This window comes from Phalaenopsis equestris, unplaced genomic scaffold (genome assembly GCF_001263595.1).
Source record: "Phalaenopsis equestris unplaced genomic scaffold, ASM126359v1 Scaffold000113, whole genome shotgun sequence".
Taxonomy (NCBI): domain Eukaryota; kingdom Viridiplantae; phylum Streptophyta; class Magnoliopsida; order Asparagales; family Orchidaceae; genus Phalaenopsis; species Phalaenopsis equestris.
The window spans coordinates 495,060-507,577 of NW_018164555.1; the positions used below are offsets into that span (position 1 = coordinate 495,060).

At 34.7% G+C, this 12,518-nt stretch overlaps 1 protein-coding gene across 1 annotated transcript; it reads right to left on the reverse strand.

Moving 5' to 3' along the window:
* Positions 1–10,458: 10,458 nt before the first annotated feature.
* LOC110020938 (F-box protein At1g67340-like) lies at positions 10,459–12,157 on the reverse strand. The gene is made up of 2 exons (XM_020719242.1): positions 11,590–12,157; positions 10,459–11,423 (listed from the first exon to the last, which is right to left on the reverse strand). Exons 1-2 carry the CDS (start codon positions 12,018–12,020, stop codon positions 10,535–10,537), a joined length of 1,320 nt encoding a protein of 439 aa, XP_020574901.1. The 5' UTR covers positions 12,021–12,157; the 3' UTR covers positions 10,459–10,534.
* Positions 12,158–12,518: the final 361 nt, after the last annotated feature.

The window sequence follows — 12,518 nt, forward strand, 5'->3', positions numbered from 1 at the left end:
GGTAGACTTGAAGTGTTAGTGGCTTGAGATGACAGATCCGTAGTATTCTAACCCAACTATCTCTACCTGCTTATAGATTACTATATCTTCCTATTGTTGAGCCTTTTTGAGCCATGTCATTCTTTTGTGACTTTGTTGGTATCATCTTAACAACCCGATTGCAGATGAGTTGCCCCTCATTTGGGATACGGTGATTCACCCTCTGCCCTTATAGCCGGTGAGCTCTAAAGTATAAGCGATATGCCCGTCGAGGCGATTTGGTTATTTCGTAGGTTCCGAAAGCAATGAGTTGTTAGTCTTTTGGGATGTGAGAGACTCACTCTCTACACTGTTGTTTAGTGAGATCTCTGAAAGCATTGAGGTATTCCCCATATGAAACAACCCTCCTTCGGTTTCGTGTTTGCAACAGGTTATGATAATATAAGTGAAACCCCTTTTATCGAGTATATTCTTAGGTACCCCACATGATGTAATTAACCAAAGGAATGTCTTCTTTTGAGAGTACTCTCATACTCCCACTCTTCTTCCTCCTATTAAACACACCACACATTCTTCTCAACGACAACACAACCCATAACAGCACCCTCCACTCTTCATTTTCCTTCACACACACAATAGCAGCTCTCATTTTCTCCTCCCTCGTCGGAAAACGCCGACGTCGCCAAACGAAATGTTCTTTTTGGTTCTCTGGTTATAGGTGACTTAAGTCGAGATTTCTTTTGTGGATACCATATTTTGAGATATTTTGATCTAATCAAGTTAAGATGTATACTCTCAAGCTTTCACACGAGAATAATCCTATATATAAGTCTTACATGTTTCTTTTTTAAAATTTGTTTGCTTATTTGTTGTTATGTCTGATTCTTTTCGATTCCACTCATCTCCAAATCATTTATATGGTTCGGGAGGGATATTTATTCAAAAAAGAGAATAATATGTTGACCTATAAATAGACAAGCTGACGACTTCGAGTTCCTTTAAAAAGAATGAAAAACAGTCTAGAGAGCAATGTCATTACTTGTACAATTTAGTGGAGCTCTAGCAACTTTCTCCACTAAAAGACTCTCATTCTCGCCTTCGGCAATATACCCTGCACACCATTTACCATAGTTAAATGTTTGTTGTGATATTTTTGGTACATAACTCATAAAAAAAAAAAAAAAAAATCTTCTTCCTGAATTGTTTGTTTCTCATTTTTACTTAAATAACATTTTTTCCGTAAAATATGAGCTTTTACATTAAAGAGATGAACGTTTTGGGTGGTATAATTGTAAGAAAGCAAAGCTTAGGTGTTAGATATGTAAATGCATAGAAATTGAGTGGTTTGCATGTAAACTTTAATTAGTTTCTCGCAATTTAGGCAAATTCGGAAATCTGTGTTGGTTCCCTTTTTTGGACAACCATTGAATTTTTTCTTATAATGATGTTGCGGTAACTTTTTCTTATAGTCTCTTAATTTCATAAATTTTTCTCTCTTGATTATGTGGTGGTGATTAAATTGAACGTTGAAGGCTATCTTGTCTTCTTCATGGCTCTTATGGATCTTTGTTTTTCTCAACCAAATGTCATGGTGCAGCTTGGATGACTTTTGCCTAGGCATCTAACTGCATCAATGTGTTGTTACACAAAATGTGAATGTATTTGCATCTTAGTTTAATTGAGGCGAATACGAGCCTATGATTCACCATTTTGTTTTGATATTTGTAATTTACTGTCTTTTGTGTGTGCGTATTTGTCCTATTGCAAGGTGTGTACAAATATAAGTTGAGCAAAGTTTTTAAGATAAAAAAAAAAAAAAAAAAAAAAAAAGACAACGTGGCACCGTAATTTCTGCGACATGACGTAATCACTATGCAACGTGAAGATTTTTTCGACATGACGCGCCACATTACATGATGATTTTGTGCATTTTTCAAATTTATTTTTTTATTTCATTTAAGAGAATAAATTATAATAAAATAATATTTATGCAACCCCTATAATGTCTTCTTCTCCTATGAAGAAGTAATGTTTCCCTACCTCGACAATAAGAAGTCAAATCTTACTCATACCTTTAATATTATGAAATTAATATATATTATCATGATATGCCCTAATTGCTTATAAAATTATGTTCGAGTTGGAAATAGCAACTAAATTGCACGAACAAATAACATTAATTTTAACACTCGCAATACTTCCCAAAAGAAAACTCAATGATATGAACAAAATATTACATTCACACATCTATATGTGCGGGCGAACTCAATCACGTCATTGTGCACAATGACATCTTTTAATTCATGTCATCATCTGTGCATCCAAAAATTTCTAAGAATAAATTAATTATATTTACATCTTTCATAGACATCAAAAGAATTTGCAGAATCAAATCCCATATTAATTATATTGGCATGAAAACATGAACATAGAATAATTTCATTATTAATAAAATGTATTTTGTAACATCAAATGAGCCTTTAAATCAAGAATAAATCGATGGGGAATAAAATCTCGAAAAAGAGAGCAAAATTTCAACTGGATTCCTCTTCCACTAACAGCCCCCGAATTGCGTACAAGAGATTGAAACCCAAACATACGACAGACAAATACTGGCTGAAGACCTCTGGACTTGTGGGCCTGCCCATAGAAGGGGAACCATACAAAGTGAGCCAATGCCCTCCACCCATTTGTCTGATGGATATATAATTTGGACCTGTCATCCTTCTCTTCACTGAATTTAATCAACCAGAACCATCAAAATAGATAGAAGGCTATGATTCCTTTACGCAAAATAAGGGATACTTTCAAATTATATATATATATATATATATATAGTGCAAATTAATAAGAAAAAAATCACAAAACAATCAAACTATCAACACGGTGCAAAGTGCACGGTGCAATTTACATGATTCAACGTAAATCCACCTATGTCCATGGTAGACTTGGGCATTGGGTGGGTGACTCGATGGGCTTCTCATAAGCCCGAATAGGCCCGGTTAGATCTATGCCAAATCTGACCCGCCCAATCACCAATGACTTATAGGTCTTTCGATATATATATATTTTTTTTAATCTCTTTTTGATACTTTGACGGGAATTTGAAAAGTATATGTAATATATTAAGCCATATTATTTTCTTCGAGAAATAGTATTGTCTCAATCTTTTGTGATATGAGAATTTTAATTAAAGTGTTTAACGTTTTAGGGCCTTTTTTGGAAAACATAAGCGCTCAAGTATTTACACATAATATTAGAGTTCTTTGTCTTTTCCAATCAACACAAAATACAAATAATTACATATATATAGCACTCAAAACATTGCTAAACAAAGAAGTAGCACCTAGTTGCATCTATTTTCAAATTGCCGCCAAAATTTTGAAATGATAGTATGTAACATATGAAAAAATCACTTTCCTTTCAAGGTCTGTCGTACGATCCACCCCAGATTGTGGGTAGGCCTGACTATGAAATTACAAATAGAATTCAAGCTCAAGCCCGTTTTGACTAGTCAAAAGCACGAATAAGCCCGATCTGCCCAATGCCCAGATCTAGTCTATGGGGTAGAGTTATTTCACTATAAGAGGTGAGGAGAGAGAAAATAAATGACCGAAATAGGATTACAACTCCACAAATAGAAATGAGTCATAATACATTTTATAAATAAAAGAGGATTTGGGCATACAAATTAAGAATATTTTAAATATAAAAAATATCTCTAATTAAACTATTTAATATTAATTTTCTTAATATATACACGTCCTAATATATAACCATCAAATTTAGTATTTTCACAACACTCCACCTCATCTTTCACTTCTAAATAAGTGGGAGGTAACCAAAATGAGCTCTAATACTAAAATGATTGCACTAGAATTGTTGCCAACATACTTCGCTCCCAAAGAGATCAAGTCTTGTGCAGTTCTTCAAAATGTCCGAATAGGCAATCAATCATGAGTTCATATGTTCACCAATTTTCTATAGTAGGTGAACTTCTAGAATGGTTATAGTTTTGTGAGCATGTCCGTTGAACTTTCCTTTGTGTATATCTTCTTCAACTAAACATCATCGTCATCAATAAATTCTCAAACAAAGTGACATCTCATATCAATGCGCTTGGTACGGGCATGATGAATTTAATTTATGGCAAAAAATATTGCACTCTGACTATCATAGAATGCTATCATAAACCCTTGATCAACTCTTAAGTTATCCATTAGGCCTTCATTGCCTCTGTGACTACCATGTAATTAGCCTCTACAATAAATAAATCAATAGTAGACTAAAGAATAGATCTCCAGCTGATTGAACATCCTGACAATGTGAATAAATTACAAGTCATAAACCTATAATTTTTCATATTATTTGCATAGTTTGAATCAGTGTCACCTACACATAAATAAACAATATATGATTGCCTTTCAAATACCAAGCCGACCTCAACAATACCCTACAGATATCTAAGATTACTCTTTATAGTTTACCAAAGACTCATTCTTAGATCATGCATGAACCTAATCGTAACACCAACCAATGTTATAATGTCTGGTCTAGTATAAATTATGAACTATATCAGACTGTCCACTGCAATAGCATAAAAAACTGATCAAGTATCTTTCCTCTCCTGATCATCTTTAGAGTACTGATCTGAACTCAACTGATATTGCGATTCAATTAGAAGACAAACATTGATTGAGTCATCAATCTTAAATTTTTCCAGCACATTTCAAATATATGCTCCTCGTGGAACCAAATTTTTATAGATGCATTGTCTCTGAGAATCTTCATTCCATGAATTCTGCAAGCTTCACACAGCTCATTCATGTCGATATATTTGGATGGTTGTTTCTTCATACTATCGATCTTTGTCTAACTGATAGATGCAATCAATATATTATCTAAATATAGAAGTAAGTAGATGAACTCATTATTGACCAACTTCTTATAGTATGCACATTAATCAAATTGGCTCCGCATGTATTTTTATCCCATTATGAACTAATTAAAGTACTTATATCACTGCTATTGTGACTAATTCAACTTATATAAAGATTTATCCAATCTGCAAACTAAATTTCTTGAGGCTCTATATCCAGAAGGCTTCAACATATAGATATCCTCTTGTATATTTTTTTTGTAGGAACATAATCTTCACATAAAGCTACTCTAAAATTAGAATGTACTGTGCTACAAGTACTAAGAGAATAGAGATCGATTGACGATTGACCACTAAAGAGAGCACTTTGTTATAGTCAATCCATTCTAATTACGTAAAAACTTATGCCACTAATCTAACCTTATATAACACATCAGCTCCATGAGATCATTTATTATTTGCACACGCTCATTTATACCCAATGAATTTCCTTCCCATAGAAAGCTTCACCAATCTCCAGCTAGCGTTCTTCAGAAGAGACTCCATCACTTCATCCATTGCAACTCTTCAAAGATCACTTTCTGGGCTCTCCACCATTTTCTTGTAGTGACAAAGAATTTTAGTCTATATGATTGAAAGTACAAATGCAATGTGATCTATCAGTCAAGCTGATTTTAGGATATATATCTCCGACCTAATAGACTCTATCTAACCTAGCATTAGACAACATAAAAAAAAATTTTCTCCACCAAAGTTCGGTTCATCCTCTATGGCACTTAGTTTTGCATCGGGAACTTTCAAATAGTGAAATGGTGCTCTATCTCAACTCTCTTACACTCTTGCAAGGGCACATTCAATTTTCTTTCACCCTCTATTACCAACTTTGAGTCTTAGTACATTTCTTTCAAGTCATGAAAATCTCCAGCACCTTGCTCTTGAGCTTCATGGTGTACACACAAACATATTTGAAGTAATCATCGATGAAATAAATAGAATTTCTCAGTACGTCAAATGATTTCATCTTCGACAGGCCCCAAATATATATGTGAACGTACTATAAAACATCCTTTCCAATCTGGATCATAGTATTAAAAGATACTCACAACTTCTTACAAAGCACACAATGTTTACAAAAATTGAGCTTATAAGTGCTCACTTCTTTGACTAATCATTGCTTCTCTAAAGTGTCAGGTGAAGCCTTCTGATTTATTTACGTATGCCACAATATATTGGTGTCAAAAGTATCCTCAATAACAGTAGCAGCCATTGTCACTAAACTACCCTGAAGATAATAAATGTTGTGACAACAAACTTCCTGCATAAAAAATTAGTATTCCAAGACATATTTTCAGAACTCCTACCTTAAAAACTTCCTTGTAGCCCTTGGACTATAAGAACCTAATTTACAACAAATTCTTCTTGATACTCGTAATATGTTTAACATCAATCAACTCTCACATAATATCATCATGCATTCTAATAAATATGCCCCTTACACTAATAACACAAAAGCTGGATCGTTACACATAGTCACTACACCACTATCAAGTTTTTTGAGCATACAGAACTACTCTTGATTAGGACAGATGGGATAGGTAGCACCTATGTATAGAATCCAGAAATAATCATTTTTATAAAAACTATGAAAAACTCAAGATAACCATACATCTGAATTAGTCTGGTCATACAACTCTGCAATAAAAATCACTTTCATCTTAGAGGAAACTCTCTTTCTCTTCTCCTTCAACTTCAAGCAATCTTTATTCTAATGACATGTCTCTAAAAAGAAAACACACTGATTTTTTTTTAAGACTGTGCCCTTGAGATTTGTCTAACTTTTGAGAAGTATCACGATTGTCATCATTCTTTGCTCAATTTTTGTTCTTCTCATATCTGCCATGTTGGTGAAAGTGTGTTAGCCCACTCCATTTTTGTGGACCCTCTGTTTCTTGGACGAAACTCATGATTCAACAATGTCGTAGTTATGTCGTCATAATTCAAGACATTATTTTCATCAATGAGAGTCATCATGAAGTTTTTGTACTCATTTGAGAGCGAATTTAATAGAAGAACTGTCTCGTCTTCTTTTCCAACCTACCATCCAAATTTAAGAGATATGCTAGCAGTTTTGTAAAATAATTCAAATGCTCATCAGTAGTAACTCCACATCGCATCTAAAATTTGTAGAGTTGACACTTCCTGTGGAGTCGATTTTTCATGCTTTTCATGAGAATTTTATATTCTAGTGTTTTTCACAATCTTTCATAGTCACAAGCACTCTGATTCATTTTTAACTAACCACCTTCTAACATTTCATCAAGATGTTAATTATTCGAGAACTTCCTCCATATTCGAAAAACAAAACGCATCCAACACCCATACTGCCACATGCCAATATTCGATTTATCATCAAATCTTTTCACATTAATCATGATGAGATGTGTAATCACCCGATGAATCAACGTCTTTTCCAATATCGTGGTAGATGTTGAAGTATCTGACAACATAATATTATATATGGCTCCACTAGATCTTCCCTAACTTGCTTTGATTTATTTGCCTTTTGTCCTCGACTTTGTCAGAATTGTAATGGCTTATTTTTAGAATCCCACTAATTCGGCTACGATATTGTGCAAAATAATGCGGAAAATAAAATCACTTAACAAATTGAACTCAATTTGCCTCGTGTATTGTAAGAAATACACCCATTATGCTCTATTAAACTCAATCAACCACATTGTGAAGTGAAGCAAATATATTGTAATATGTGAGAACCTTATCTTTTGTGTAGGGGCGACCATTCAGTGGGGTTGGATGGATCAATTTTAAAATTGGTCAAATCAATTACAAACCGAAATCTAAAATCCAGAAAACCAAATTCACCTAACCAAAATTTAATTTGTCTTAAACGTTTCGATCATGAAAAAACCAAAATTTAATTGTTTGTTAGTATTGGACTATGAAGAAGTATTAAGAATTACATATCTTATATACATAATATCAATTTAATTTTATCAATCATCAATTTATTTTAATGAAATATTAAAAAATATAATAAAAATTTTGATTCTTTTAAATTTATTCTACTTGAAATTAAATTATAATAAAAATTTTAATAAAACTTCAACTTTTTTGTCTCTTCAATTAAATGAAAATTAAAATCCAATCAAAAATAAAAAAAAAATTAAATTTTAAAATTTTAAAAACCGAAAATTGAAAACTATTTTTGAAACTGAATTGATCTGTTTGTGCGCAACCGAGGTCTGTTGGATGACAACTTCGACGTAAATCTCCTTTATCTCGAGTTCAAATCCCAGCTAAGTTGAATTAGCACATATGGGGAATCGGTATTTAGGGGACAAAATTAGTGCTCCGTAAATATCAATTCCTTTTAAAAAAAGAAATAAAAAAAAAGAAAGAAAAAGAGATTAACCGATTTCTTTATTTTGACCAATTAACGCACACCTCTACTTTTGAGGCCTTAAAGTGGCCTGCTTTTTAGCTGAATTTTCCATGAACTTTAGGAAATTTACATAGATACCACAAGAAATTACTTACCTAAACCTAAAACAAATTATTTAATATTCTAACACTTAAGAGTCTTTTTGGGATCACTTTTTGTTTCCTATTTTTATTTTTATTTTTAGTCTGTTATATTTTTAATTTTTTTTTATTTTCTTCTTTTAGAAATACATTTGATACGAATGTAATTTATTTGTTTTTTTTTTAATTATATATAACATGATTAGTCGAATATTTTTAATTTTAGAAAAAAAAATTATTTTTATTAAATAGTTGGGTGTCTGTGCATTCTAGTATTAAGTTCTACCGCCCATAACATATACGTCTTCTTTTGCTTCACCCCTTTCATTAACTCGTTGTTCAACAATCCTCTTCCTCCCATTCCTGAGCCTCATTAAGCTAACTAACGTTTAGAAATCAATAAGTTTATTTTTGGGGATGGATGTTTGCTAACGCGGTGGAGTTGAATGGAGTCGGGGAGGAACTCTTCCTGTAAGAACGGAGGAATCGGATGACGTGGGCAGATTCACGGAGGAACGGCATGAAGACGGTTGTCGAACAAGAAGTTAACCGAATGGGCAAACAAGAAGTTAACCGAATGGGTCAATTGAGTGCCATTTTTGGTGGAAAGAGAAATTTTGGATACTAGAATGGCAATTAATAGGGTTTAGGTGTTAGCTGAATAGAGTGGTTTCATGTGATATGTACCCAAATTAACCCCCCAAACTTTATTATAAATATGTAATGAAAAAATAACAAAAAAAAAGAACAAAAAAAAAGTAAATAATTTGCATATTCTGACGAGCTTTCCATGATTCAATTAATCGTCATTATTTTTCAGGAGTGAATATTACATGTGGAATCTGTACAAGTGAATTGATGATATTTATTGGTTTTACTATATTATTTTATCTTAATTTTATCAAATATGTATCTATCTGCATTTATCTTTTCCGCACTAATACTCACCTTCCACTTTCTTTTTCTTTTTTTTTTTGAAATAATACTCTATGCTTAAATAAAACATTTGAAGATTTTTAAAATTTGTATGTATTTTCCAACCGTGTAATTTTTAACTTGGAATATATATATATATATATTCATTTTGCTCCAACAAAAAGGAAATTACAGAAAGATAAAGAGGAGTCAGAAAGGTACAAAGTAGGCCAAGATTCGATTCGAGTTTCCAATTTGCATATGTCGCCTGCTCGCCTTATTCCAATTTTACAATTTCGCCCAACAAAACTAAAATTTGTTTTTACATCCACAAGCTGTGAAATTATTCGAAAAAAAAAAAGAATCCGAGTTCAATGTCAAAGTTGGATTATTTTTCTCTTATTTTATTCTTAATTTCATGCATTAATTATTATCCTTCAATATCAATAAACAATTATATAATATGGTACAATAAAAAATAAATATAGCTAAGTTATTATACATTATCGGTATAATTTAGCTGCATTAATTAACTAAATAATATACTGTAATTAAATATTCTAGATTTGATGTTTTAATTTCACGCATTAGTGTATGGCAAGAAAATCATCCAACCGTCCTGTATGATACATCTTATTTAAAGTACCAAACAAAAAGACAAAAAACACATCTCAGATCATCATCATAATGATTTAATTTTACATAACTTAAATTTTGATATGTTATAATATTTTCAACATATATTTAATAAATCTGAGATTCATTTTAATCTAAAATACCTTATAGTAACATTCTGCCAAAAAGGACAAAATTCTCAAATGTATGCATGTATATATATATAGGCGTGAATATATAACCTAAACATAACCTGATTAAGCCCTTATATAACTAAAATAGAAAAAATTAGTTAGGGAATTAAAAAAAAATGAACTCAAAACATAAAAAAGTAATTGCGTCCAGTATTTAAAAAAGAAAAACAACGTCTCAATTCCCAAATAATCTATAAATACCAGAAAACAACAGTAAAAGAAGTGAAAATAAAAGAAGAAAAAATAAGAAAAACTAGAAAAATGCCTAAGAAGTGAAAATAAAAGAAGAAAAAATAAGAAAAAACTAGAAAAATGCCAAAACTATTCCACAAAAAATGTTAAATAAATTACCAAAAAAAAAAAAAATACAAAACCTCAGAAAGTCTCCTACAAAATATACCCTCCCATCCTACAAATTTACTTCCATTGGAACATCAGCCGCCGCCGGAGCATCGCCGGCAACCACCAAGTCAGCTTGCCCCACCTCTACCGCACCCTGCCCTTCAAGCCACCTCTCCATGGGCGCACACTCGCCCTTATGCGTCGTCTTCCAGTGCATCGCCTGACACGCTCGCGAGCAATAATTCACCGCCCCACAAACCGAACATCGCCGGAACTCATGACGCCGCGTCTCCGGCCGGCCACAACCGCTATGTGAACACATCCTCAGCCCTTCTTTCCCTTCATCAGCCGCCGCCGGTCCGCCCCTCGCCGCGAACCACTCCACCATGAAACGGTTCGCCGGATGTGCTTCCGGCGTCGGTACGTTGCATCCGAAGTCGCTAAGCAGAGAACAACGAGAGAACGATACAGGTACTCTACCTTTCCTCACAGCAGCGAGCTCTCGGGTGTTCGCTTGGAGTAAGAACCGTCTCCCTTCCGCGACGTTCTGCCGCACACCGTAGCCATCCTGTAAACAGTGTCCGAGCTCGCGAATCGCGTCTATGTGGCCGTGGTAAGCTGCGCGGGCGCATAGCGCGACGCCAGCTCGGAGATCTTTGTCTTCCTTAGATCCACCGCTACCGTTGAATTGAATGATAGAGAGGGAGTGGAGAGCTTCAGGGTGAGACGCCATGGCAGCTTTTGTTAGCAGTGAGGCTCCAAGTCCCCTGTTTTGCAAACAATAGAAACAGATCATGCCTAAAGTGTAGCTAGCCTCAAAATTGCCTGCTTCCGCGCAGCGTTGTAGAAATTTATGGGTTGATTCCGTCCAGTTCTTAGCCCTTACAGCAGTCCCCTTGACAGATAGCTTGGAAAGAACCATTCTTTGCATCGCTAATTGATTAAATCTCCGGCATCTGTTCATAAAAATCAGATCTTTTTAAAACAGGCCTTCAAAATTTGATTTATTCGGGGTAAAAAAAGAAAAAAAGAAAAAACAAAAAATCAGATCTTTTTAAAACAGGCCTTCAAAATTCGATTTATTCGGGGTAAAAAAAAAAGAAAAAACGTAATCCGGCTTACGTAAGGAAGACGCTGATGAGATCAGAAGGGCAGGCAGCAGAAGCGGAGAGCTTTGAGAAGATCAGGAGGACGAGGTCGTCCGGCAAACCGTTGAAAAAATCGATTCTCTGCTCCGCCGATCGAGCTCTCTTCCGAGGTTCACCACCATCTCCCTCGTAGCCCCTCTTAGGCGACATCACCACCGGCGGTGGCCGAGTGTGTCTAAGCTCACTTCTTTTGTCCATCTTCCTAATTTTCTCGCCGTCTTGTTTGTCCGAATATGAAGAATGCCTTCTCGCCGGCAGACCGTTGAAATAATCGTTTCTCTGGTCCGCGGTGCAAGCTCTCTTCCGAGGCTCGACACCATCACCGCCATCGTAACACCTCTTTGTCTTAAGCGACTTCGCTGCCGGCGGCGGCCGAGGGTAGCAAAGCCCGCTTCGGGTCTGCATCTTTATCTCTTTTTTCCCCTGTTGTTTGTCCCGAATGTGAAGATTGCCTGGTGGAGGAAGACTTTCTCCTGGTTTAAATACCGGAATTGAGAGGGGATTAAGCAACGAGGCAAACAGACCCTTCTACCCTTGCAGTTTATTACAGCGAAATCCCTGGTCAAATCTCGCTGACTGGACAAACGGTTGCTTTCCCGAACGGAAATTTTCATATTGTTCACGCCTCGCGGTTGGACCGAAAAAGATTTATTAATATAAGTAGTTTTGTTTATTAGCGGTAACCGCATAATTGAAACGACTATTTTAGTTTTGAATAATACGTCCGTATAAAAATTGGGAGTATTTACATACATACCACCCCATGCTTATTAAAACCATTGATCTCTCAAATGTATGGGAGGATTTACATACGTACATGCCGCCGGTAGGGGATTATGATCAATACTTTTGAGGTGGTGCATTTAATAGTTGTCGTCCAAATTAGGGTGGGAAAAACAAGAT

Excerpts from the sequence above, each read along its gene's own strand:
- LOC110020938 (XM_020719242.1), bottom strand. The coding sequence starts at position 12,020 with ATGCAGACCCGAAGCGGGCTTTGCTACCCTCGGCCGCCGCCGGCAGCG. Across the intron at positions 11,424-11,589 it reads CTCATCAGCGTCTTCCTTAC|ATGCCGGAGATTTAATCAAT; the intron begins GTAAGCCGGATT and ends TTTTATGAACAG.